We start from the raw sequence: 27,981 nt of genomic DNA, 5'->3' as shown, positions 1-27,981 counted from the left end.
CTATCGAGATTCGTGACTGTATATACTAGACTGTGGTGATATTGTAGTCACGCATCACTCACGATTAATTTTAAAACACAAATTTGAAGAGGTAAGAATTTCACAAAAATAAATAAAATAAGAAAGAAAAGGAAGCTCATAAGGAAGAACTTTGGAGGAGTGGTAGTACGAGAAAGAAAAATAAAGAGCGTAAGATTTGCTGATACAGCGTTGTTAGCACAAGAGGAGACTCTACTAAGATATATGCTACTGAAGCTAAATGACAGCTGTAAACAATATGGGATGAACATAAATGTAAACATGACGAAGATGATGGTTATCGGAAGAAAAATGAAGAGGGTAAACTTGCGAATTCGAAATGAGGCAGTAGAACATGTGGACAGCAACATATAACTGGGATGTACTACAAGAGCATTAGCCAGGATAGTAGCCTAATGGCAAAGGAAGCTTTTAACAGAAAAAGGAGCATCTTCTGCGGACCTCTGGAAAAAGAAATAAGAGACTAGTGAAGTGCTTTGTGTGGAGTGTGGTATTATATGGATCAGAAACATGGATATTACGACGAAGCGAAGAGAAACGACTAGAAACATTTGAACTGTGGATATGGGTAAGGATGGAGCGTGTGAAATGGACAGACAGAATAAGAAATGAAGCTGTGTTGAAAGAGTGGGTGAAGAAAGAATAATGTTGAAACTGATCAGGAAGAGAAAAAGGAATTGGTTGGGTAACTGGCTGAGAAGAAACTGACTACTTAAGGATGCAATGGAATGAATGGTGAATGGGGTAGAAGATATCAAATGATAGACAACATTAAGATATATAGATCATATGCGAATACTAAGAGGAAAGCAGAAAGTATGAAATATTTGAGAATATTGGATTTGCAGTGAAAGATCTGCCACAGAGCAGAACACTATGAATGAATGAAATAAGAAAGAAACAAAGAAAGAAGAAAAGAAAAGAAAGGAGAAAAAGATCGGTCTTGCAAAATTGACATCTCTTACATTTCACTTCTCTCATTATGGCTAGACGTACTCTTAGTTAAGGTACATAATTAAAGTTTCGGAGAGGCTAACATAATGCATTTTTCGCAGTCCTCACTGCTTTATGGCTCTTTGGGAACTGAACTCTTAAAACGTTTACAAAATATATTCTTTATCGTTATGATTACTATTTTCAGGAAACTACTCAGCAACTAAACTTCCAGAAGACGAAGGGATTTGCCAATGGAGCTGGACAAGAGTATGAGATCAAAGTCTCCATCCTGCTGTTCCTGAGAGCCCTAAAACACACACAACAGTTTGGTATCGCTTCAAACTTCGCAGAAGCGGGCGCTTTTGACGATATTGTAATGACCTACAAGAGCAACAACTCTGAGAAATGGATCACGTGTTTTATACAACTGAAGCATAGGACAAGCAAGTATCCAATCACTTTTCGAGACCTAACAAATCTAAAGAAATTGGGAGATTTCAATCTCATCAAGTACTCTAACTCGTACAATAAAATCAAGAGGCGATTCCAGGATGGTAGTAGGAAACACCCTGTGTTTGCAAGGGACTTTTGAGGATTCAGAATATGTCATCTTCACCAATGCAAAGATGAGTACTCAATTATCGCAGAGTATAGGCATTCTCACTCCGCCACTCAACCCCTACTACAAGTTAATAACGACAGTTCATCTGTATTTTCGTTCAGTGAAATTTCAGACCCGGACATTTTCAGATATTTTAAAGACGTCTTCAAATTAAGAGAGTTTTTAGAGTCACTTGATTTACCAAATATTTCTACGAACAGATATTCACAAGATTTGAAGAAGCCGAGGCATCACTGTCGAAGGAATTATTACCAACAATTGGATCCGTTACTAGTTCAGAAGAAGTCAGAAAAATTAAATGCCATTTAAGAGATCTGGAAGACTGCGATGATTTCCTCCATAACGTGACATTTTTTGTTGATCAGCCTAACGAAGAGCAAATGGATAGCATAATCCAGGAAGAGATTAAGAAACTCTGGTGCACAATGAAATCGACACAGTATCCATTTGGAAAGATATTTATGAAGGCATTTCAAAGTGGTGGAAAAAGGACAACTTCTACTTAACAGAGAGAGCAGATTTCTGGCAGAATATGATAAAATGCAGACTATCCAAATTAAGTGAAAACAAAAGAAAAGAAATTGAGAATCTGGGAATAAACTTTAAAGCAGAATGTTTATTATCACTTCCAAACATTCCAGAGATAAATATTGTGACAAAATCGACATTACTCACTTGTTTGAAGGTATGTGAAAACTTGAAAACCCCTCACATTGTGATAGGATTGAAGTCCTTGTTGACTTCAAGACAGGAAGTCCTAGCTTTGTGGCCCAGTAAGTGGTGTTCTACTCTGGTAGTGGAGTGGGAACAAGTTGAAGAGAATGTAGACTTTATATATAACCAACATCCAAACAAGCGGCTTATTATTGTCTTTGAATTCAGGTACCTATAAAATCTAATAAGTACTCCACTGACGTCACTAACTTCAGCCAGCTTGACATAAGATCCCAACAGACAACTGAGCAAAAGAGAGTCTTATTACAAGGTTTCCAAGTCATAATTCAATCTCTTCTCAGAGATTTTAAAAAACCGTTAATTAATTATCATATTTTATTACAAATTCTTACATCTGATGACATCACAATTGGGAAGAGTCTCTGTTTTACAATAGATCACTTCATTCCAAGATCTTTGGACCATTATATTTATGTGCAAGACGCCATTCTAAACAGAAATGACATTTCTGGTGTGTTAGCTGTTAGTGGTATTCTTGAAGAAGATATATCGTGTCTCTCACCCGAATGCAATGTCTGCATCCTTGAATATATATCACAAAACTGTTTTCAATTTCTTCCCATTGTTTTCAATGAGTATGGGAAATTTTCAACAGACCCAACATCCACAAAAGCTAATATCTACAATCACAATGAAAATAGGAAAATTGACCCAAATCTCTGTCGATTTACAATAATACAAAACTCTGTCGAATTCAAGTTTCTATGTCGAAGGTATCATAATGTCCACTGGGTTGAATCACAAAGCGACAAGAAACTCATATGGAAGGCGTCGAAGGGTGGCATTTCTGTCATACAAAAATACATAGATCACAGTGCATGTGTTAGTTACAACCAAGAGCAAATGCTCAACATTCCCGACAGAATTATTCTCATTATTGCAGAGCCAGGAATGGGTAAAACTACGCTCGTGTCGTACATTAGCTCTAGGTTAAAGAGAATACATCCGTATAAGTGGGTAATTCCAGTTTTGTTGAATGACCACACACATATATTGGACAAATACATGGATAGGGGCACATCATTAGACTTTATGAATGAACTCTTGATCTCTGCTGCAGGTATAGACGATTCAGCAATGGGAAAATTCCTATTTGACAGCGCTATGGACGATAAAAGAACTTTCGTGGTCTTGCTGGATGGAGTGGATGAAATAAATCCCAACTATACGAACATTGTCCTCTCTTTGGTAAGAAATATGAAAAAATTGGGGATCTCTCAGATTTGGATAACCTCTCGACCTATGATCAAAAACCTGCTAGAGAAGGAATTATGTATACAGTCACACACACTATTGCCTTTCTCTGTCCAAGATCAGTTATCTTATTTAGGGTACTGGACCACTAGTGTCCCTGATATTGATAGAGCAATAACAAAAGAATTTGCTCAAAAATTAGTTCAGATAACCACACAAAATCTTTTAGAAGCAGAGTCAAAATTTATGGGTATTCCCTTGCAAACTAAAATGATGGCAGAGAGCTTTCAATATCATCTCCAAATTTTCAAAGACAACGGAAATATATCACTTCCGAAAAAGATTAACCTCATAGAACTTTTCCAGCAATCAGTGAAATTCAAGTACGACATTTTTATTAAAGAAAAATTGAAACTTCCTGTAACGAATGTAATGTTCAGTTCCATATTCGGAAAATATTATGAGGAATTTGATGAAATGCACATCGTGTGTTCTTTGGCAGTAATGGTGCCTGAGTCAGATAGAACTAATTTAAAACCTAAAGAGATCTGGAAAGATTTAAAATATCATCTCCAGAATCTAGAAAAACGAAACGATCCTACAGGGATTATAGATGGAATTGTGAGTAACAAGCCACACTTTATTCATCGCTCTTTTGCTGAATATTTCTGCGCACTGTGGTTTATGAGAAATTACTACGAAAATAAAGAATTCATCAGAAAAAGTTTGTACCAACCCGAGCTGCAAGTCATGCTTAGAATGCTGAACTACATGATTTGTGAAAATTCTGGTTTACACATGGCTGTACTCAACAACGACAGAAACGAAGTAAACCAACTCTTGCATGAAGGAATGTATATTGACCAGAAAGATAAATGTGACAGGACAGCTCTACATATTGCATCATTTTATAATTACACAGACATTGCTGACGAATTGCTCATTAGTGGTGCAGATATTTATATCAAAGACTTTCTAGGATGTGATGCTCTGGACTATGCTGAAAGAAATAAATCCTGGGCTGTAGCAGATTTGTTGTTACAGCACTGTAAGAATGAAAATAACAGCCCAACAAGGAAGAGAGACCAATTACCTATCTTAAAACAAAATATCACTGATCCCAACTACGGTATTAATGCACTGTCAGAAACAGCTGAGAAAGGATATCTGGAACTGGGAAGATATCTTCAAAGAAATGGATTAGATCTAATGAACACAATACTGAATCAAAGGAAGGAAACGGCCCTTCATATTGCTGTTATGAATAAACAATACGATATCGTTAACTTTATTTTAGACAGGGATGAGGTCCACAGAAAACAAAACACAACACCGAGATCAAAACTTAAATTACCAAATAAAGCAACTGGCACTAAAATTCCCACATATGACAAACAAGATATACATGGGTATACCCCTTTAATGTACGCTTGTGAAAATGGAGAAATGTCAGTAATCACAAAGTTATTGCTACTGGGACATAATGTAGACGCACATGGCCAATATGGTACAACCGCTCTGCACATTGCTGCAAGTAAAGGATATCTGTCTACTGTCGAATGCTTACTCAGAGAGAGTGCAACAGTCGACGTTTCTGATAAAACTGGACACACACCTCTACTCTTAGCGGCGCATGGAGATAATTTGTCTGTTGTTAAATATTTGGTGGAAAATCAAGCAGTGCTTACACCTGCAACTGTAGAAGGCATCACGATTCTACACCTAGCATCAATGGGGGGTCATTTGCCACTTGTTGAATATTTGTTGGACTGCCACTTAAGAATAGACACTTGTGACAAGGAAGGAGAAACTGCACTGCATTATGCAGCATGTAAAGGACATATCCAAATTGTCCAATGCTTGCTACAGCATAGTGCAAACATAAATTCAGCTAACGAATATGGTAATACCCCACTACACATTGCAACATCTAATGGCCAACCAGCTGTTGTTGAGCATTTACTGAATAATAGGGCAAGAGTAAACATATGTGATAAGAAAGGAAATACTGCATTGCATGATGCAGCACGTGGAGGCAATCTCCAAATTGTCGAATGCTTACTCAGTCATAGTGCAAACATTAATTCAACCAACCAAGATGGTGACATTGCCCTGCATCTTGCAGTCTACTGCGGTCATTCAACTGTGGTTGAGTGTTTATTGAATAATCGAGCAGGAGTAAACATATGTAACAATGCAGGAGAAACTCCACTGCATTATGCAGCACGTAATGGACATTACTATATTGTCGAATGTTTACTTATACCTTGACCAAAACTACTTCCGACTTGACAGTTTACAGAGAAGGGGGAGCAGTGTTGTCATGTTGCCCGTCTTTCGTGTAAGCGAGCGCGCTGCCGATAGAGTGCAGTAATGAATGGCTGACATGAACGCATACATTTCTAAGCAATTTGTTGAACACTAGGCATTAAAATTTGTGTATATTATTACTTTTATTAGTTTATTATTATTATTATTATTATCATTATTATTATTATTATTATTATTAGTAGTAGTAGTAGCAGTAGTAGTAGTAGTAGTAGTAGTAGTACTGGTATTCTTCAATGTAATACCGTTAGAAAAGCGTCGAAAGGACTGTAAACTGTAAAAACAGGTTCAAATTTAATACGAAACGTCTACTTTTATGAGTGTCGGTATTCTTCAATGTACGTAATATTGTTAGAAAGGCGTTCAAAAATTGTAAACTGTAAAAATATTTATGATTAAAAATCTGCACGGCCTTTTTCTTTTCCAATATCGATAACAGTGCTCTTATTAATTTTAACACAAGCAACAGTCCTCATTACGACTTGCGCCAAAGGTAAAAGAGGCCCGCCATTATCTTTTTGCCTCTCAAAATACTCTCTTACATAACACACCATCTCTCACGCTTGACTCTTTAACGAGGCACATTGTACAATATTCTTTGTTCTCCACCTGCCTTTCCTTCCTTCCGACACTGCATAAGTCACCTGTTTAGAAACTCTCGCAGAAACTAGAAAACACACACTAGCCATACATTCCACCAATGTCAACGAAGATAATACGTGTAATATAATTGAAACACAATAATTATTGATACCGGTACACTAGACCAATAATACAATTAAATAATATTTTTAATTCACACAAAGCAAGCGCTAACCAGCCAACTCAAAGTCACTCCGGGCACTGTATTCACCTCTAGGGCGTGGTATTCACGTGCAACTTGTAAACATAGACACGGCAACACCGTCCCGTTACCATGGTTACGCCTCTCTCGTGATTGGTTGATTTGAATGGTTGCCATGGTAACATGCTAAAGGCGCCATTTGTCGGGCCGGAAGTTGTTTTGGACAGACCATAGTCATAGTGCAAATATTAATTCAGATAACGAAAATGAGGACACCAGCTTAGCCATTTCAGCACGTCATGGTCACTCAATCGTAGCTCAGCATTTATTCAATAATCGGACAGAAGTGAACACAACCAACAAAACAGGAGAAACTGCACTCCATTATGCAGCATGCAAAGGGCATCCTCTTACTGTCGAATACTTACTTAGACATAATGCAAACATAAAGTCAAGTGACGCAGATGGTAACACTCCACTACACAGTGCAGCATTTAATGGACAATTAGATGCGGTTGAGTGTTTACTGAATAATAGAGCAGAAGTAAACATATGCAACAAGGCAGGTAACACTGCACTGCATTGTGCAGCAAGTGAAGGGCATCCTCTTGTTGTGAAATACCTACTCAGACATAGTGCAAACATTAATGCAGCTAATGAAGATGGTGACACTGTACTACACCTTGCAGTATTTGATGGTTATTCGTCTGTGGTTGAGCATTTATTGAATAATCAAGTAGGAGTAAACACATGTAACAAGATGGGAGAAACTGCACTGCATACTGCAGCAATCGTGGGGTATAGCTATATTATCGAATGCTTACTCAATCATAGTGCAAACATTAATGCATCTAACAAAGATGGTAACACAGCATTGCATATTTCAGCATGTCATGGGCAATTAACTGCGGTTCAGCATTTATTGACTGTATAAATCATAAAATGCTGCTAGATAGATTATTATGGAATTAAAGGTGTTGCACACCAATGGTTTCACTCATATCTCATAGATAGGAAACAGAAAGTTGAAATCAATACAACTATGAAATCTACATCGACAAGGTGAACTATTAATAATGGAATTCCTCAAGGATTAATATTAGGTCCCCTACTTTTTCTAGTGTTTATAAATGATCTTGCCCCCCTTATAAAAGATGTAGGTCATCCCATATTATTTGCAGATGACACAAGTATAGTAATTACAGCCAATAACTCCAACACATTCCAATCTTCAACAGAGGAAATTGTCTTCAAAATATGTGACTGGTTCTCAGTCAATAAATTAGTATTAAATTGTAACAAAACTAACATACTTCAATTTAAATCCTGTCCAAATTCAACGTCGCAAATTTCTAGCGCAATAATTAACAATAGATCCCTGTTAGAAACAACAACAACCAAATTTCTTGGCTTAAAAATCGATAATGTGTTAAATTGGAAAAATCATATTAAAGAAATTACCCCCAAACTAAATTCAGCTTGTTTTGCTATTAGATCTATGCAAAAGATAGTAAATATCAATACCTTAAAAACAATATACTTTGCATACTTCCACTCAGTAATGAGTTTTGGAATAATATTCTGGGGAAATTCCACAGATAGTAACAATATATTTCTATTACAAAAAAGAGTAATTAGAATAATAGTAGGTGCGAAATCTAGGGAGTCGTGTAGGACTATTTTCAAATAATGCCCATGGCTTGTCAGTATATCTTTTCATTAATAGTCTTCCTCGTATGTAATCGTGAAAACTTTGTAACTAATTCAACAGTTCATAGCATAAATACACGTCAAAAAAATGACTTTCATACTCCATCGGCAAGTCTATCGTGCTATCAAAAAGGAGTGCGTTATATAGCAGTAAAAATTTTTAATAGCCTCCCTATCGATATAAAAAATGAAACTCAAAACATAAAATTATTTAGGGCCAAATTAAAGAAGTACCTAATTTCTCACGCCTTCTATTCTGTAGGTGAATTCATGACATTCATTAACACTTCATGAAATTGATACTAAAACTATGTGTTGTACTAGTAGACTATATTGTAAATCTCGTCTGTATATATTTCATCTAGACTGTGACTATAAATTAAGATTTTATAATAGTATTAAGTTTTTTGACTTGTTCCATATTCTAGCTGTAAGCATGTATGGATACCATGGAATGTTAATAAATACAATACAATACAATTGAATAATCTGGCACAAGTGAACACATGTAAAAGGGCTGGAGAAACTGCACTGCATTATGCAGCACGTAAAGGACATTCTCATATTATCGAATGCTTGCTCACTCATAGTGCAAATATCAATGCAGCTAACCAAGATGGTGACACTGCACTACACGTTGCAGCATTTATTGGTCATTCAGTTGTGGTTAAACATTTACTGAATAATCGTGCAGGAATGAACATACGTAACAAAACAGGACAAGCTGCGTTGCATTGTGCAGCAATTGAAGGGCATCTGTATATTGCCAAGTGTTTACTCAGTCATAGTGCAGATATTAATATATCTGACGAAGATGGTAATAAAGTGATACACGTTGCAGCAACTATTGGTCATTCAGTTGTGGTTAAACATTTACTGAATAATCGTGCTGGAGTGAACATACGTAACAAAACAGGACAAGCTGCGTTGCATTGTGCAACAATTGAAGGGCATCTGTATATTGCCAAGTGTTTACTCAGTCATAGTGCAGATATTAATATAGCTGACGAAGATGGTAATAAAGTGATACACATTGCAGCAACTATTGGTCATTCAGTTGTGGTTAAACATTTACTGAATAATCGTGCAGGAGTGAACATACGTAACAAAACAGGACAAGCTGCGTTGCATTGTGCAGCAATTGAAGGGCATCTGTATATTGCCAAGTGCTTACTCAGTCATAGTGCAGATATTAATAAAGCTGACGAAGATGGTAATAAAGCAATACACGTTGCAGCATCTATTGGTCATTCAGTTGTGGTTAAACATTTACTGAATAATCGTGCAGGAGTGAACATATGTAACAAACCAGGACAAGCTGCGTTGCATTGTGCAGCAATTGAAGGGCATCTGTATATTGCCAAGTGTTTACTCAGTCATAGTGCAGATATTAATATAGCTGACGAAGATGGTAATATTGGTCATTCAGTTGTGGTTAAACATTTACTGAATAATCGTGCAGGAGTGAACATATGTAACAAAACAGGAAAAGCTGCGTTGCATTGTGCAGCAATTGAAGGGCATCTGTATATTGCCAAGTGCTTACTCAGTCATAGTGCAGATATTAATATAGCTGACGAAGATGGTAATAAAGCGATACATGTTGCAGCATTTCATGGTCATGTAACTCTGGCCGACTATTTATTCAATAAATAGGTCAGCAGTGAACACTTGTAACAAGGACCGATGAACTGCACTGCATACTAGAGCTCAACAAGGACTTTTTTCTGTTGAATTTTTTCTTATGTATCGTGTGAACAGTAATATAACAATGCAGTTGACTAACTCCTTTGGAGGCAGCTATTTCAAAAGAACATTAGACTTTTGTCAAGTATCTACAGAACAAAGGCGGCCGGGTAGCTCAGTTGGTAGAGCAGCTGGCTATGGACTGGAAGGTCCGGGGTTCGATCCCAGGTGGCGACAGGATTTTTTCTCGTTGCCAAACTTTCAGAACGGCCCCGAGGTTCACTCAGCCTCCTATAAAATTGAGTACCAGGTCTTTCCAGGGGGTAAAAGGCGGCCAGAGCGTGGTGCCGACCACACCACCTCATTCTAGTGTCCAGGTCATGGAAAGCATGGGGCTCTACCTCCATGCCCCCCAAGTGCCTTCATGGCATGTTACGGGGATACCTTTACCTTTTTACCTTTTATCTACAGAACAAAATAAATTAGTTTTGTATCCAGTAGCATACAGCAACAGAAAATAAAAAAGTTCTATCATGAAAGATTCGTAATAATTAGTAGTTACGAAGAAATCTGGAAATCTCTGCTTTATTTTCATCACCAATGTCCACACAAATTTAACGTAATACCTGAGAATTCTTGTAAGTAATGAGTACTATTACAAATGTTTTGTAATGAGTTTTACGAATATAATAAAAGTAATAACTCTGGTCAACAACAAAATTGTGAAATCAGTGAAATGTAAAATAATTTGTTCAATTTCAGTTTCTAACATGAAAATGGTGCTAAAAGTTGTCATTTTGTTCTTGTTTTGACAGTATGACATGATTTTCCAGTAGCCGTATTCCACACAATTCTAAGGGAGATTGTATAAAAATTCCCTGAATACTGTATGCCTTAATCAGGATGACTCTCAGCTAAGAAGAGCAATTTAGTTCTATCTGAAATGATTCCTGGATAAAGACGTTATTTTCTCAGGCCAGTAGTTTGATTGTTAATTTTGTTCTTAAATTACTAAAAAAAAGTTTCCAACATGGTGTATATTTCGCAGAACAGTTTATTCGAAATAATCTGTTGTTGATAAAGAAGTGTATATACATAACCCTAACAATTAACGTTACACAGTATTTACAGTCAGATATTGCTAACTTCCCGAAGTGGACACATCACCCCTCTTAGCTACAAAACTTGCTAAATTAGTCCTCTGGATTAATTGAACCATGAGAGACTATCGATGCCCTTTGCTATATTCATGATTTAGCAGGAGCCAACGAAACATATAGATTGTTATTATTGCATGGTTTCACCAATCCAAGGTATGTCGAATAAGACAAAGAAGACTGTTACCTATCTCGACATTTTATTTGTCATGCGGCCCATGGCAATGAACTTGCTGTCCCCATACTCCCCGACTCAGAAGAAGACTAAGCCTATGATCTTTTTGTATAGGACTCTACATTTCTGAACCATCCACGTCTACACATCTTGACTTTGAAGATGGGATGAAATGTAGAATCCTTGATGTTAATGATGAAAATTATATATATATATATATATATATATTGTGGTATTGGAGGCAAATATAGTTTCGTACATAACACTGTTAACTTTAATGAAATTACTCTGTAAAAGGTTATGGTAACAAATCAGGATGGCACTAAATAAGATGGGAAAAGGATGTAGAAAGAATTAACGTAAAGAAACAATTTCGAATATTTTCTTTCCTTTAATATAAAGAGTAAATCTCTATATATGACTTAATTTAACAGATTCCCAGCAATCCCTTGATATATGTCATTCAGATATAAAGCAACCATTCATTCCTTTCATACAAATTACAGAATAAACTGATGTTGCATAAATTACAAAGGAAATGTGATTCCCCCAAGCAAACCTGTAATAACACCTCTACCCAAAATACATCACACATGGATTCAAGATTTGGACTGAGATCTGTATAAACATCCAATGAACTAGCTACAAAAGTTTACAGCGAGAATTCTTAGTTTCAGCTTGAGGTTGACATAAATGCCTCTCAATGTTCAGAAGCATTCAAGCATGATATCTTAGGGCTTGTGTCCTTATTCCTTCAGCAAACATAGTGTCTCAGCTCAAGAGGGTCAAAATTGAGAGGAGAGGAACCATTGTCGGTAATGTGCTGAAAAAGCACTAATTTATCCCCAGAAATCCAAATGTTTTGGAATAAAGTCTGAACAACAGACAAGCTTGCTAAGATGCCTACATGTTAATACACAGTGGATGTTCGGTGGTGCTAGCTAAAGGTCCTGTGATATCTGTTATTACGTCTGTATAATAGAAAAATTACTGAAGTTTACTTGCAAAGGATCTGTTAATAATGTCAATTTCCCCTCAAACTGTTAACAGATCTCCACAGCAAATATAAAACTATTAGCCATCCATACTACTGTAACTGTTAAGTGTGACGAAACTTGTTTGGAATGGGGTATTAAGAAAGAACAGTGTGTGCCTGCAGAGGGTATCTGAGCTGCCATCCTCTATGAACGCCTAACCTGTCGCATGACATGTGATGCATGGTCATGCATACAATATACTGTACCAGCTGAGTGAGCACTATCTACTCAAGGCCAGGGTGTACTCTATTTTTCGGTAATCATTTATTCAAACTTCAATTTTTCAACATTAAATGTACAATGGACAGTTATTTTCTTAATACACAAAAGTTGCTTACCAAATGCGGAAAGAAGTAAACAATATTTTGAAATGCTGATTCTGTTGATAAATTAGCCTACACAACTGGCTTCATATGGTGAATGCCGAACAGTCTAGTACCTGCCAATGATCACTGTCTTTCTCGTGGTCTTTGTTGTCTTCGTCATGGTCCTACATTTGTCTTTTCAAAGTTAAGGTACGGTCACACGTCGCTACTTTTGCAGCGCAACTTTTGTACTGCAGCTGCAAAAGTTGCGTGTCATGTTCACACATAAGCCAAAAGTAGTGCGCTGCACGCTACTTTTCGTGCTGCGCAACCCGAGTGCTGCAAAAGTTGCAACTGGAGGTTGCGAGTCTGTTCACACACAAAGCGCTACTTTTGCAGCCGCAGTCATGCTACAGGTTCCCATCTCAGTGTTGACTTCTCAATATACATTTTGTGGTTATGTTCGCATTATTAAGAAACTCATGCAAAAGCTTACTTATCTATTATTTGCTTTTCTGTCGTATCTAGTATTCAGAAATTGACATTATTTTTACTATAAAGCTTTTAAAAATGCCTATATACTTAAATGATACCCAACAGTATATTCACGTAATCAATGTTGGCAACCCTCCTGTTTGGAACTACGCTACAGAAAATTAAAAAAATTAATTATATCCTCAGCAATTATGCTCAGACTGTGTTGTGTATTTAATAACTGTTACAAATAATTGATTTTCATCACATTTAACATTAAAATATATCCAAACGATAAAAGTATCATTGGCACATTTGGGTGGTAACACTGGTTGCAACCGCAGCAAAAGTTTCAACAAAACCGATATCAAAAATGCTGCGGCTGCAACCCTGAGAACCCTGTTCACACGTCGATACTTTTAAGTTGCGCACAGCATGGAAAAGTAGCGAGCAGCAGGTTCGGCAGTCACTACTTTTCGGGTTGCACCGTTGTTCACACGTCGCAGTACAAGAGTTGCGCAGTTTTTTGTACTGCAGTGCTGCAAAAGTAGTGACGTGTGATCGTACCTTTATACTGTTTTGCCACTTTGGTAAGTGACTTTCGAGTCAGATGGTGTTTGTCCATCTGTTGTTCAGATCTAGCCATGTAAGCATTTTGAAGGGAATTTTTGACATAAGCTCACAAACAATTCCCTTGCTAAGAATGAATTGGAGGACTACACAAACCCGAGAAACACACATTTAATTTATGGTTAAATATGTTTTCAGCAGAATTGCTTTACAATAATGGTTCCCCAACTAATTAAAATGCATTAGTTTCTGTAGATGGGTGTTTGTGAGAGAGTGGGTCGTTCATGCCAAAGATAAGGACCATGATATTGAAGGAATAATTTTCTGACATTTTCTACCAAACATTCCACATCTCAAAATACTCATCTCAGACTCTGTACAATCCGTATGACTTAAATCCAGTTAAACTGAGACACTATATATATATAACATAATTTCCACATACCGGTAGCACGGTTTTGCACAGATGCACTATGTGTTCAGTCACTTGGTTAGAGTATCTAGAAATCACAACAAAATTATAGAAATTGTGAGTAAGTGCGTGGACTTGAAAACTGTATGTACTACAAAGTGTAACAGCTCTTATAAAACATTAAATCCATACACCTGAAGCTTTTCTTTGAAAGTCACATTTGAGCGAATTCTTCAGAGTAAACATATTTTCGAGAACTTCGACAAGCATTAAAGATCGAAATCCTCCAAGCGTGATTTTTCAAATCCAATATCTAACATCTATGTACGTCGCATACATATCATTTCAATGAGTTCCTTGCAACGTTGCGAGATATTTGGAATTTTGTACCATGTCATAGCTGTAAAAACATTCAATGCTGCAAAACTATTTTTGCCTCTATCGTCACTGAAGGAGAATGTAACTGTTGGATTAGTTACCAGAAGACATTTTCCAGGTCTGAACCAATTTTATTAGTCTCAGTATTTCAGCGCGCCTGAGAGCACAAGTGGTTTCCTGGAAAAATATTCTTGGTAATGGATCCAATAGAGAATTACCATTTCTTGCCTTACCTTGTGATGAAGCTGATAAGTAGCTTCGAAACAATGAACACTTCTGAATCTAGGACATCGTACAAAAACCCAAAGCATGAAGTCTACAGGCAGCTAAACTAAATGTACTCAAATAAAGAGCAATTCAAAACATAACTACAGATCATTATCTTTATTATATGTTCATGTGATGAGATTTTCCCATTTTTTGTGAATTACTTCCTCCTAATACCACATTGTAAGAGTTTTTTCTCCGAGTTAATAAACATACATTGATATTACGAAAATTCAACCATATAAATTCTATTCAAATGTAGCACTTGAAGATTTCTCTCCTGTGTGAGTGTATATGTGTCGTCTAAGATAATCCCGAAGTACAAAACACTTATCACAATAACTGCATTTATAAACTTTGTCACTTGTATGAATTTTTGTGTGGCTTTGAAGATAACGCTGTTGAGTAAAACGTTTATCACAAAAGTTGCATCCAAAAGGCTTCTCGAGCGTATGACAAGACGCATGCTCTCTCAAATGATACCTTCGTGAGAAGCACTTACCACAAACTTGGCATTTGAAAGGCTTCACACCCATGTGACGTGCCAAGTGCCCGCGAAGATGATCGCGTCGTGCAAAGCTCCTCTCACAAAGGTTGCACTGATAATGCTTCTCGCCTGTGTGAGTGAACGAGTGCACTTTAAGATACTGTTGTAGTGCAAAAGACTTGTCACATAAATTGCATTTAAAAGGCTTTTCGATAAGGTGACTTGCTCCATGCTGTCGCAGATATTCAAGTCGTGCAAAACTCTTATCACACAAGTCACATTTGAAAGACTTTTCGTCACTGTGTGTTGATTCGTGTCGCCGAAAATGGGAGCGATGTGCAAAACTTTTTTCACAAATATTGCATTTGTAATTTTTCACACCCGTGTGTGACAACATGTGTGCTTTAAGATACTGTTGCAATGCAAAACTCTTCTCACAGAACTCACATTTAATTGGTTTCTCGCCTGTGTGAATTAGTGCGTGATCTCGAAGGTGATGCCGATATCCAAAGCTCTTTTCACAAACGTTACACTTAAAAGGCTTCACGCCTGTGTGGATGATTTGGTGTTTGTGAAGAGTATACCGGTGCGCAAAAGCCTTCTCACAAATGTTACATATAAAAGGTTTCTCGTCCTTGTGGGTTGATCCGTGCTTTTGAAGACTACGACGGTGTGGAAAACTCTTCTCACAAATGTTGCATTTGAAAGACTTCGGTCCTGCATCAGTGCCACTGTTACCGACTTTTGAGTTTACCTTTCCTGAAGTCTTACCCGGAGGACCACGATTTTGTTGCGTGCGCTTCTTATCAGATTGCGCTGAACTCTTATACTCTGTGGAACTCTTGCACACTTCACTGTTTTTGATCCTAACATTGTCATGGCGATGCGGCTGCATGGCCCTGTAAATCCAAAGAACTCGAGATTGATAACAAAATTCACTACGATGACACATGCTTTCTCATTGTAAGTTTTACTCATTTTACAAGGAATGCTCCTGCATTACATTGTGAATTGTATTACTGTTTACAGTTAATGTATATGAACTGTTATTCAAAAGACACAAATAAAATTATATGATACTTATTTAAATAAGATTAACTTTAATTTCCTGGATTACATACTATAGGAATTTTAATAATAATCACAAAAGCAAGATATTTGACTTACTTCTGTTTAAATATATTTATAACTAACGTAATTAAAATGTGTCTCAGTGAAACATACAGCAGAGTCCGTATAGGTCAGTTTCTATCTGATGCTTTTCCAATTCACTGCGGGCTAAACCAGGGGGATGCACTATCACCTTTACTTTTTAACTTCGCTTTAGAATATGCCATTAGGAAAGTTCAGGATAACAGGCAGGGTTTGGAATTGAACGGGTTACATCAGCTGCTTGTCTATGCGGATGACGTGAATATGTTAGGAGAAAATACACAAATGATTAGCGAAAACACGGAAATTTTACTTGAAGAAAGTAAAGCGATCGGTTTGGAAGTAAATCCCGAAAAGACAAAGTATATGATTATGTCTCGTGACCAGAATATTCTACGAAATGGAAATATAAAAATCGGAGATTTATCCTTCAAAGAGTTGGAAAAATTCAAATATCTTGGAGCAACAGTAACAAATATAAATGACACTCAGGAGGAATTAAACGCAGAATAAATATGGGAAATGCGTGTTATTATTCGGTTGAGAAGCTTTTATCATCCAGTCTGCTGTCAAAAAATCTGAAAGTTAGAATTTATAAAACAGTTATATTACTGGTTCTTCTGTATGGTTGTGAAACTTGGACTCTCACTCTGAGAGAGGAACATAGGTTAAGAATGTTTGAGAATAAGGTGCTTAGGAAAATATTTGGAGCTAAGCGGGAAGTTACAGGAGAATGGAGAAAGTTACACAACGCAGAACTGCACGCATTGTATTCTTCACCTGACATAATTAGGAACATTAAATCCAGACGTTTGAGATGGGCAGGGCATGTAGCACATATGGGCGAATCCAGAAATGCATATAGAGTGTTAGTTGGGAGACCGGAGGGAAAAAGACCTTTAGGGAGACCGAGACGTAGATGGGAGGATAATATTAAAATGGATTTGAGTGAGGTGGAATATGATGATAGAGACTGGCTTAATCTTGCACAGGATAGGGACCGATGGCGGGCTTATGTGAGGACAGCAATGAACCTTCGGGTTCCTTAAAAGCCATTTGTAAGTAAGTAACGGTGCACGAATTTACATGAAAGAGCAACTTGTATGTTATAACTATTTGTATCACTTTCTGCATTAAAGACACTGGATAGTTTGAAGGCTCCTTCGAGTGCTTTTAAATTAGGAAAAATTATAAACCTCTATATTTTTAATACTATTGAAGATAATTAGTGGGAAAGGAACTGGCCACCCTATCCCATATCTTATTAGTGATGTCTTATTGATACCACTTATGAGGTTCCAATCAGTCCTCAGACTGCTGACTAAACAAAGATAATTAAATGAAACTCTGTCAAAATATAAAACAGCTTAAAAATAATTCAATGCATATAGTACGCAATAATTTGTTTACAGGCTTATTTAGGTAAAAAAAAGTATTTTGTTTCAAAGGCCCCATTCTTTTTTTTTCTTGCAATCATTTAGGTGCACTTCATTCAGATACTTTAACCTATAACCATCATATTTCTATATTTTGTGATAAAAACAATTCTGATCAATTTCATCAAATTGACACGTAATTATTTTTAGAAGCAAAAAATTATATCTTGTAATAAAAATAATAATTTAAAAATAAGAAATTAAAACACACTGAAAAATATTGTAGAATTTATTCTTAAAAATGCACAGTAAAGTTTAATTAAGGTATGTCATATAGGTCTTTAGAAAAGGGCACTAAAAAGACTGCAAACAAGAAAAAAAAATGAGAATTCAGCTCGTGAAAGAAAATTACTTTTTCATAAATAAAGCTGTTAAAAAATAGTTTTCTTTGAGCATTAAATAATTCTTAAATTGCTTTATATTATCGCAGTTTCATTTAATTGTCTTTAGTAGTATCTATACTAATAATAAATCTGTAGCCGAAATTTTTCTGGTAATTTTCGATTTTCCAAAAATAATTGGTCCTAACATATATAATTAACCACTCTGAAACCGAAAATCGCTTTTTTGGCATTTTTGTTTGTATGTCTGTCTGTCTGTTTGTTACCTTTTCACGCGATAATGGCTGAACGGATTTCGATGAAAATTGGAATATAAATTAAGTTCGTTGTAACTTAGATTTTAGGCTATATGGCATTCAAAATACATTATTTAAAAGGGGGGTTATAAGGGAACCTGAATTAAATAAATCGAAATATCTCGCGTATTATTGATTTTTGTGAAAAATGTTACATAAGAAAGGTTTCTTTAAAAATCATTTGCGATAAGTTTTATTCTTTGAAAAATTTTGATAGGACTGATATTTAATGAGATAAATGAGTTTTAACATTAAAATAACTGCCATCTAAGGCCGTGTAACGAAATAAAAAACAAATGACTTGGTCTATAAGGGGCCTTGGACAACAACAATCGAAAGCTATGAAAGACAGCTTACAGAGAATGTTTCTATGTTTGTATGAAGCAATATCGGAAGCTAAATTAACCGATTTGTATAATTAATTATTATTTCACCATTGGAAAGTGTAGTTTCTCTAGATGGACATAATACTATAATGTTATTACAGTAACTTCTGATATAATAATGTAATGTAATATAATATAATATAATACTATATAATTTAAGTTATTTGAAGGGTTCAGAACCATAGTGGGCCAAGTGCCATTTACTGAATACGTAGAAAACAACAAGGGTTAAAATTAAGTTATTACCATAATTCAATGGAAACATATAGCAAGTAAAATAAAATATACACATTAAATCTAAATGATGTCAATGTTCATTAAACTATGGTTGCATGTAATAACAATTAAGAAACATGTTAAAGGAATTGTCATTGCACCAAATGAGTGCTTTCTGGACCAAAATGTTCGCTTTTTAATTATTTAAATACAATTTAAATTAAGTAACATATTAAATGATTTAACCTTCTATCAAACACGAATGTTCCCTGGATCAAACGTCCTATTTTAATTATGTAATTACTTTATATTTATTTCTAACAGGTGCAGCGGAGAGCACGGGTACAGCTAGTTAAAAATAAAAAGGTTTAGAATATGTTCTAAGTTACTGAATTCTATTCCACTGTTGATAAGAAAACAATCATTTAGTACTGTATTAATGTTTCTGATATTAATGACCTATTCAATTTTCTCAATAATCAGTAAAGACTTTTCAGAAATGTTTTCTCTCTTTAACGCTTCAACATTTTAAGTTCAAAATTCATCTTTGTTTACATTTTATATAATAATAATAATAATAATAATAATAATAATAATAATAATAATAATAATAATAATAACAATAATAATAATAATAATAATAATAAGACTTATTGAAAATCATCTGTCCTCAAGTGAGGATGACCACTGGGATCCGGAATTACACACATTAAAATATAAAGAAAAATGAAATAGCAAAATAATTATTTGCTTTGTACATTTGAAAACAAAAATTTATGTCTTAACAATAATAACAATAATATTGTTTTCATCACTTGTAACAAATAAAACTCAATACTCCGACTGAATTTCAATCAGTCCTGGACAATACTTTGTACATTTATTTTGCGTGATAAATAAAGCAAGGAAGGCAAAAGCAGTGAATGAAAGTTCACTTATCGTTATACTCACGTCTTATTCAAGTCTCCTTCCTCAATCATCACTTCTGGCATCATTTCTTCTTTCACAGCTTCTGCATTCCACGATTCTTCCTAAAAAGGGAAATTGCCAAGATGCCATATTTGCTTATACATTTCATGCATTTTGTAATAATTGTGTTACCTTATTAATCTCAAATGATATTACTGTTTGTAGTAAACATTCATGAACTATCATTCAAAATATATACTTAAAGATATTAACTCCAAAATAAGACACACTTTTCATTTCTAGATTGCAGTGGAATGGTAATCTTCACAATCTCCCAAAAATAATATATTTAAATTAATTTATAAATCATATTACTTAAGCAAACTATGTCAAAAATACTCTCATTCAGATACACCCCTGAAATATAAAGTACTTCGATCAAAATAACCTCATGCATAACATGTCTGTTATATGTGACAGTCGACAGAAGAAAGGAAAGGCAAAAGAAGAGAAAAAAAGGGAGGGAGATAAGAGGGAAGAGAGGAGGTACAGTTCACATAGAGAACCATCTGTTGACTAGAGTTTTAAATATTTCGATTTTTAAATGTTATATACATGCTTTCGCGTTCGGGAAACAATGGCTCAAGTCATTATTCGGATTCTAGATTATTACCACCGAAAAAAATAAGTGCTGTAAGTCTGAAAAGTACATCTACTGTATACAATATACGCACTCTGAACTTATGGAGTCACTATATTAAAACTAACCTCAACTTCATTCTTCACCCCAGGAAATGAATTCGGATAACCATTTTCTTCATAGCTGACGTCGGAAGGTTCCACCTTGATCTCCTGAACATTCACTTCTAAGAAATTTTCTATCTGCATATCAAATATGAAGAGAGAAATTAGTTTCACACGAAAATATATCTCTGTTTGTCATGTGATGATAAAATTTTTCTCATCATATAATCACTTACCACTGTTAATGGGCTTTCCTCTTCATATGAGTCTTCATCTTCTGGACCCACTGGGTCGATTTCATCTTCTGGTTTAATCGCATCCATGACAACTGCAAAAAATCTCCAATTTAAGTTTCTATACGCAACTGTTAACCCATTATGCAGTTAATCTGAATTAGGATTAACTTACTACTGCAAATTTTATGTAGGAAAACAGGATTAAATAATCAAATAATGTAATATGAAAACCAACAGAAGATGATAGAACTGCAGTAAGTACGACAGTTCCTCTCATGTTTGGGTGATATACATAACTTAAACAACTTTCAAGCACAAATAAGCGATTTGAACGGTTTTCAAATCAAAATGGACCACAGTAGCAAAGATTCTAATATGCACCACACTAATTAATGTTACCCTCCTTTGCTCTAACAAAAATAATCAATAAAATGTAGATCTAAGAGTGAATAATGACATCATTCAATACAACAGATGAACAGTAATAGCATACAATGAACTAATCTAAAAAACTGACCAAATTTGCAATGATCAAGACTTAAAACGTACAGATTTTAGCATTATTTGAAACACTACAAAAACTGAGAGTAGACTATTTAAATTGCAATTACGTTTCAATCTAAAATGAAGTTACCAGACATTCCTGGTTTCTGGGGAAAATACCCGAATTTTTCTTTTTGTCCCATATTTAATAATTTATCCCCAGATATCTCCAGATTTTCAGTGTTATAACTCGACCGAGGCAAGTGATATAAGAACTATTGTGATGACACTATACGAACACAGAAAAAGTACAAGTGGTACTCCGGGTTGCAGAACTCCACTTGCCTTAGTCGAGTAATAATTAACAAAATTTTATGAAAATGCCATTGAATGTCTCAGTGCATGAGGTAATCATTCTCAAGATAAAAATATCTATGAAATTACTATTGCTGAAATCTCGTCCAGAAAGATAAAAATTTGAAGACAGTCCATTAATTTTCATAAAAAATACATAGATGGACTTGACCTGGATAAAGATAATTTGATTAAATTTCTTGTTTGAAGAAATATGTAACTTCAGAGAAAACAGCAAATTGGAAAGAAGAAAAAGCTATTCTGTGTTCAAAATAGAGTGAATTTTTTTTTTTTTTTTTTTAATTTTGCTTGAGAAAAAGATTCCCTTGTGCACAATTCCAGAAGTTAATTGAACTCTCTCTGTGACTTCCCAGAAGTAACATTTTAATGCTTCAGTGGACACAGTTTTCCCTTAGGTCCATACGAACAAGATGTGGACATCCAAAAACAATCCAGAATGAGTTTAGAAACTGTTCGAGACATGCTTCCTATCTACATCAACTTCAACAATGATCTGTCAGGAATTTGCCGCAAAATTGGAATCCAGGGAAGACCTGCTTAAAAAAATTGACTACTGAAAAATAGAGGAGTTTAATAGTAGTTAAGTAGAATGAATATTTTTAGTGTGCAAATACAATAAGTATTTCAATTATTTAAAATGTGTGAAAACAGTACAAGTGAACAGTAAACTAAGAGGAATGTTAAAAGTAGTTTTTTCATATGTTGATATCCTTCCTCGAAAATTGTGGGAAAATTGAGTGAATGCAAAGTTACTTACAATTAATTAATTATTGTGAAGGATTATAACACAAATGTTAGAAACGATTCCCAATGATCACTTTATACTATGTGAGTTGCAGTATGATAGTAGTACCGTAGCTCAGTCAGATGGCAAGAATAGGGAGACCAGATAGGCCTACCATGGATATAAACAAATTGCAAATGATGATTCTACATGAATATAAAAACTGACATTAGGTGAAGAATGTTTTAAATTTCCGTTTAAAAAGCATGTCTTCCAGAAAAGTGTGAGTGACTGACCCTGACAGATATATGTATCAGGTGTATTATCACGGTAAAAGATTAGGTTTGTCTTTCACTACAAATCAAGGAGCAACGACTTTGACATTTAGTCTAAATTCAATCCCATCTTTTTTGTTATAGTTTATTACATTAAGCATGTCTTATTTGATATCAATTTTCCTCTTTCTCAATTATAAACTTCCAATACTTTGTCATAAGTCCCTCTGTTTTCAGAATTGTTCGTCATCTTTGATGTTAAAATTTCAGACACAAAAATTATTTAACGGTTCTGTACAAGACAGACACATGATAGGGGGGGAAACATCTTTCGTAGCGTGGTTTAAAATATGAGCACTTATCACAGTGGCAGCAAGACATTAACTGCAGTCTTCTAGTGTATTATACCACAAAATTATGAATGGTAACAGGAGGTGATTTCTATCAGTTTCAGTAATAAAATACGTCATGTCAATTTTATGGCACTGATTTACGGTATTATATTTTATGGTATATTTGTGTCGTTAATTTATTAGCAGATCACCAGCAATTTCTGAAATGAAAAGTAGCCGTCAAACCCAAAAAGATTGGCCATCCCTAATTTATAGAGTAAAAATACATTTTTCTTTTACTTAATAGAATACGTTCGAAAAATAAGGAAAAAGTAGCAATACTATATAACCTGTATGTCACTTAGCTATCCCCTCAGCTAGCTTTCTAACCTTGTCACAGTTGTCATCCTCATATCAACTAACCCACTCTAACCTTGTCACAGTTCTCGCCTATCACTTAGGTATCCCCACATCGCTATGACTATCTGAAGTACGTCGTAAGAGCCTTTTCTGATTATAATTTGTTTTGAGAGCTCAGCAGTTGAAACATTTGTATTGTAAGTCGCATAGCATAAAACAAAACGCCCTTATATTCTCTCGAAATATGGCATAAGACAGAAGAACTAACATGAATTTGAAAAACAACCATAGCAGTTTGCAGTGTGACCTGTGATCAGCATTGTTTAGGATCTGGTAACATCTCTCAAATTGTTTACTAGCCTACTTGGAAACATATCTCAAATAACAGTCTTTTTTCGCCAGGAGTTCATCCACCTGAACTAATTATTCAGTTGAGTGGACATAAGGTTGGTAGCGAATTCACCCGACAGATAAAACCAGAGTCACACGGGGATAGTTTACAGGAGTCAAGTGCTTGAAGCCTCTAAACTTGATGCTATATTTGTGATCACACGGAGACATTAAACTTGAAACCATGCTTGAAAAAAAGCGCGCGGTGAATGTTGTATTCGCAGTGGTGTTTGAATTCTTGTATTCTGTTATAGTTAATAAAAATCAATAGTGAACTGGCATTTTTAGTTTGGTGAAACTGAAGATGCCACCAGCACATATTCAAGCATGTGTGCAGCTAATTGGAGCCTTGTTATTGTATGAATTACAAAATATTCTTGAAAAAAAGGAAAAGAGAACATGGGTTAAGAAATGGATTCGTAGAAGAATTATGCACGGTGCATCTAATACCTTGTTGAAAGAATTAGCTGAAGAAGGTCCTGCAGAATACAGGAAACATCTCAGAATGAGTTCTGTTTTAAGGGTTTTAACTTCTTTCGAACCACTTCTACGTCTATGTTTTCGAAACCTTGTTCCATGAGTTCACTGACTAGTTTCTGGAATAATAATTCCCGTTTGTTTTTATTGAGGTATTCTTTGTTACGTATATTCCATACAAGTTCATACTTCTCACACACTTCCAAAAACTTTATGATATCGTTGGAATTCCACTTAGGGCCGCTCATTATTAATAATTATTAATTTACTTCGCCAATAGGTCTAAAACTACAAACTTTCTACTTGCCAAGTTGCTACAAGTTCGCATTCACACGCGGGAAGTAGTGGAGTCAAACTGGTCACGTGACGGGAAAGTGGACACAAAAGTTGACAGGTCGTCAACTCAAATTCTGCTTGACCGCCAAGTCACAACTTGACTGTCTCGACCATATCACACGGGGAAAGTTGAAGGAAAGTCGACTTGCTCCAAGCACTTGACTCCTGTAAACTATCCCGTGTGAATTAGCCTTAACATAGCATAGCTTAGGCCTACATAGCACAGAGGTACCACATCTGACAGCAATCAAATCGGTTCAGACAGTGTGGGTCGTGATCAGCATTATTGGCGTAGCTTTGGGTTAGGATATGTCGTGTTCTGTTTGTTTAGGCTAGTTTAGATTAGGTTACATTCATTTAGACTACCTAGGTTAAGTTAGATTTGGTTTGTTTAGGTTTCATTAGTTTATTGTTGGATATATTCAGCTAGATAGTGAAATGTAGTTTAAATAGGTTACGGTAGGTCGTATAGAATAGATAAGAAAGCATAATGTAGCGAAAATCAGAAAGGGTAACTCAGGCTGGTAACGTGAAATAGTTAGTATCATAGGTTAAATAGGGTAGAACGGGTAGAATGGGTAGATTAGTTTAGGTATAATGTGGTTGAGATCACAGTTAGCGACCTGGTAACATCTCTAGAATAATTCTGTGGTGTTTGGGTAAAGGGAGATAACTCATAAAAATGAGTTCGGAGATAAATGAAAATTAAACTTGGAACCCTTGTTACAAATAATTGTCTACACAAATAAAACACATCAACTGCTAGTATTCTTTGATTTTTGCACACCCACTTGTATAATTTAACTTGTATGTTCATCTGGGGAACAAAATTCCATCTGCACAAAAAAAAGACATACCCCTTTACCTGAACACCCAGAATTAGCTTATTTGCGTTTTGTGCTGCCATATTTGAAGTAATGTAACTTAAGTAATATCTGGGACTTTTTTTAATGTTGAAATGTTAAATTACTCAATCTTAACATAAAGTTAATTATATTCGTGTATAAAAATTTGGAAACATGCTACAGAATTGGAAACATATTTATAAATAAGTAAAAAAAAAATAATAGCCTACTATTCTTGAAATGTACACTTCTAATTAAACTAATACCCACAAACAATCAAAGTGAAACCGAATTCTCACTTATTAATATTCTACTCACAAATAACCAACCAGAAGACCACAAATCAAAATACAGAGCACCACAATATGATGTTATTTCCGGCTTTTTACCATATAGTGTACGAATACAGATAACAGAATACCTGACTTCAGATGGTCTAAACAAATTATAAACTACGGACATTCAAAAAGACAATATTTCTGTGACGATCTTTGACGAAAGAGCACTATTCCAACGCGACTGCAACGTTTCCTTCTGTGCTCGATTTGGAAACGAAATTTCGATGATTTGGTGGTGACGATGATACAGTCCCACGTAATAAGTGCATGATCCGTTTGCAGTGAATCAGAAAAAATAATGGAAAAAAAAAAAATAGAACAGTTACCCATAAGTAAAGAAGCTATTTAATTCATATACAAAAGATGTCTAAAAAATGAATTTATCAATACGCCTGGGCCTTCGGTGTTATTAATTACATACCGGTACCTATTAGAATATTGTCTCTCAGATCTTAGGTTATGTATTGGAACAGATGTAACTTTGACTATAACCTGATTTGTTATTCTGAATTTTTATGGAGAAAATCTCCGTTATTCATTGTAATGAGAGTAATACGTTACATATACTGTACAAACATGTAGAACACTAGGTTAGGTTAGGTCACGGTGGCTACAGGCGGGCTAGGACGATCCTTTGCACGTTAGTTATACTGAGGCCTATTTTGCACCCCGAATGTTAAATGTTATGTTTTATTTAACGACGCTCGCAACTGCAGAGGTTATATCAGCGTCGCCGGATGTGCCGGAATTTTGTCCCGCAGGATCCCGAATGTTATGGGATGACTGAGGATGAGGGTGTACCAACCCACCGGCCGCATGTGACCCCACACCCACTCAGCCAATGGGGGCCTCCTATCCTCTCCCGCTCTAAGTTCTTACCACCAAGCTGACCAAACAGCACACAAGTCCATTCCAACGGCCCTTCCAAGGTGTCGAAGCGCCCTTGGAAGTGCTCTTAAGGAATGAATCCTGGTAGAGACATTGCGGAAGGCTGGGAACTCAAGAAAAGTTGTGGAGGGACGCCTCCTCCTGTAAGCGGATGAAGACATGCGACTTGACCTGAATATGACTATTGAATTAGATAAGGAAGATGAATGACATATCTAAATTTTTTCTAATAATAATATTAGAAAAAGAATCGATACGATATGGTATGAAATCTAAATTCTTTTTCTACACGGCAGGGGAAGGGAAAATGGACCGTGGCAATGAAAATTACAGCCCGGAATTTTCCTAAGTAACTGGAAAACCACGGAAAAACCAGTCAGATTGGTCGGTCCGGAATCGAACCACGGGCCTCCCGAATGCAAGTCCCACGCGATACGCATGAGCCAACTCGTTCAGTTTATACAACACTAGGGATTTACTTTTCAGATGCCACGAATTGATGAAAATCATGAATCCAAGAGTGACTCCATAGAATGGAGAGAACTGGAAAAGATCTAGAAAACCAAAGTACAGTAAATTACTATATAATATCGAATGTTTCTGTGGTTAAAGGGTACGTTTCTGCAATCCCATTTTGAACACAAGAGTGCCAGTAACCATGTTAATGTGATTCCGTTCCACTTTGATATTTTGAGCAAAATGGTCCAATTTCCGAAGCATGTTGCTGGGACTTTTACCGTTTTCTTGAGTTTTACAGACGTCAGGTTGCTGGTCCGATGATCCAACCCCCAATCTGGAAGGGCCAGGATATCCCTAATTTGTCAAACCCTTCTCCCTAGACTAGTCAGCAAGAGAGGCCCTGAAGATAGCAAAGCTACTGCCAGCATGGCTGTCAGCACCATTAGGATAAGTAAGCCCTTCCACCCTGTTAAGGTGGATATACCTTCTGAACATCCGTTGGTGTTGGTGTTGGATCTTGTGCTCATTTCGCCATCATAGTTACACTTTCTCTCCGTTTCTTCACCACATTTTGGGCTTGCTCCGATGTAGAGTCGGTTGCGGACCACACCGAACTTGGACCCCGTAGTATGTCATTAGTTGCTGGTGGTAGTGCTATGTACCGTGGGCTCTCCCCTTGGCGCATAG

At 35.9% G+C, this 27,981-nt stretch overlaps 2 protein-coding genes across 3 annotated transcripts in view; both read right to left on the bottom strand.

Annotated features, from left to right (window-relative positions):
• LOC138714844 (oocyte zinc finger protein XlCOF6-like) overlaps positions 1 to 27,981 on the bottom strand; it is a 110,428-nt gene that overhangs the window by 66,166 nt on the left and 16,281 nt on the right. The gene's annotated exons all lie outside the window — the stretch shown is intronic.
• On the bottom strand, positions 11,606 to 26,197 carry LOC138714815 (zinc finger protein 883-like). Of its 2 annotated transcripts, none has more exons than XM_069846983.1 (5): positions 25,928 to 26,197; positions 21,013 to 21,104; positions 20,801 to 20,914; positions 20,075 to 20,154; positions 11,606 to 16,195 (listed from the first exon to the last, which is right to left on the bottom strand). In XM_069846983.1, the coding sequence occupies exons 2-5, from the start codon at positions 21,097 to 21,099 to the stop codon at positions 15,058 to 15,060; spliced, it is 1,419 nt and encodes a 472-aa protein (XP_069703084.1). In that variant the 5' UTR covers positions 21,100 to 21,104; positions 25,928 to 26,197; the 3' UTR covers positions 11,606 to 15,057. The 2 variants fall into 2 exon arrangements, with proteins under 2 accessions (XP_069703084.1, XP_069703075.1); XM_069846974.1 differs by having other exon boundaries at positions 11,607 to 16,195; positions 26,031 to 26,197.

The sequence above is a fragment of the Periplaneta americana genome, chromosome 2 (assembly GCF_040183065.1).
Source record: "Periplaneta americana isolate PAMFEO1 chromosome 2, P.americana_PAMFEO1_priV1, whole genome shotgun sequence".
NCBI classification, from domain to species: domain Eukaryota; kingdom Metazoa; phylum Arthropoda; class Insecta; order Blattodea; family Blattidae; genus Periplaneta; species Periplaneta americana.
This window is presented reverse-complemented; position numbering and strand designations above follow the sequence as displayed.

What these genes read in the sequence shown, in the direction of transcription:
- LOC138714815 (XM_069846983.1), bottom strand. Translation starts at nt 21,099, where the DNA reads ATGGATGCGATTAAACCAGAAGATGAAATCGACCCAGTGGGTCCAGAA. An exon ending in GGGTGAAGAATGAAGTTGAG is followed by an intron (nt 20,155 to 20,800) that starts GTTAGTTTTAAT and finishes TTCCCTTTTTAG; the next exon opens with GAAGAATCGTGGAATGCAGA. An exon ending in GAAGGAGACTTGAATAAGAC is followed by an intron (nt 16,196 to 20,074) that starts GTGAGTATAACG and finishes TTGGATTTACAG; the next exon opens with GGCCATGCAGCCGCATCGCC.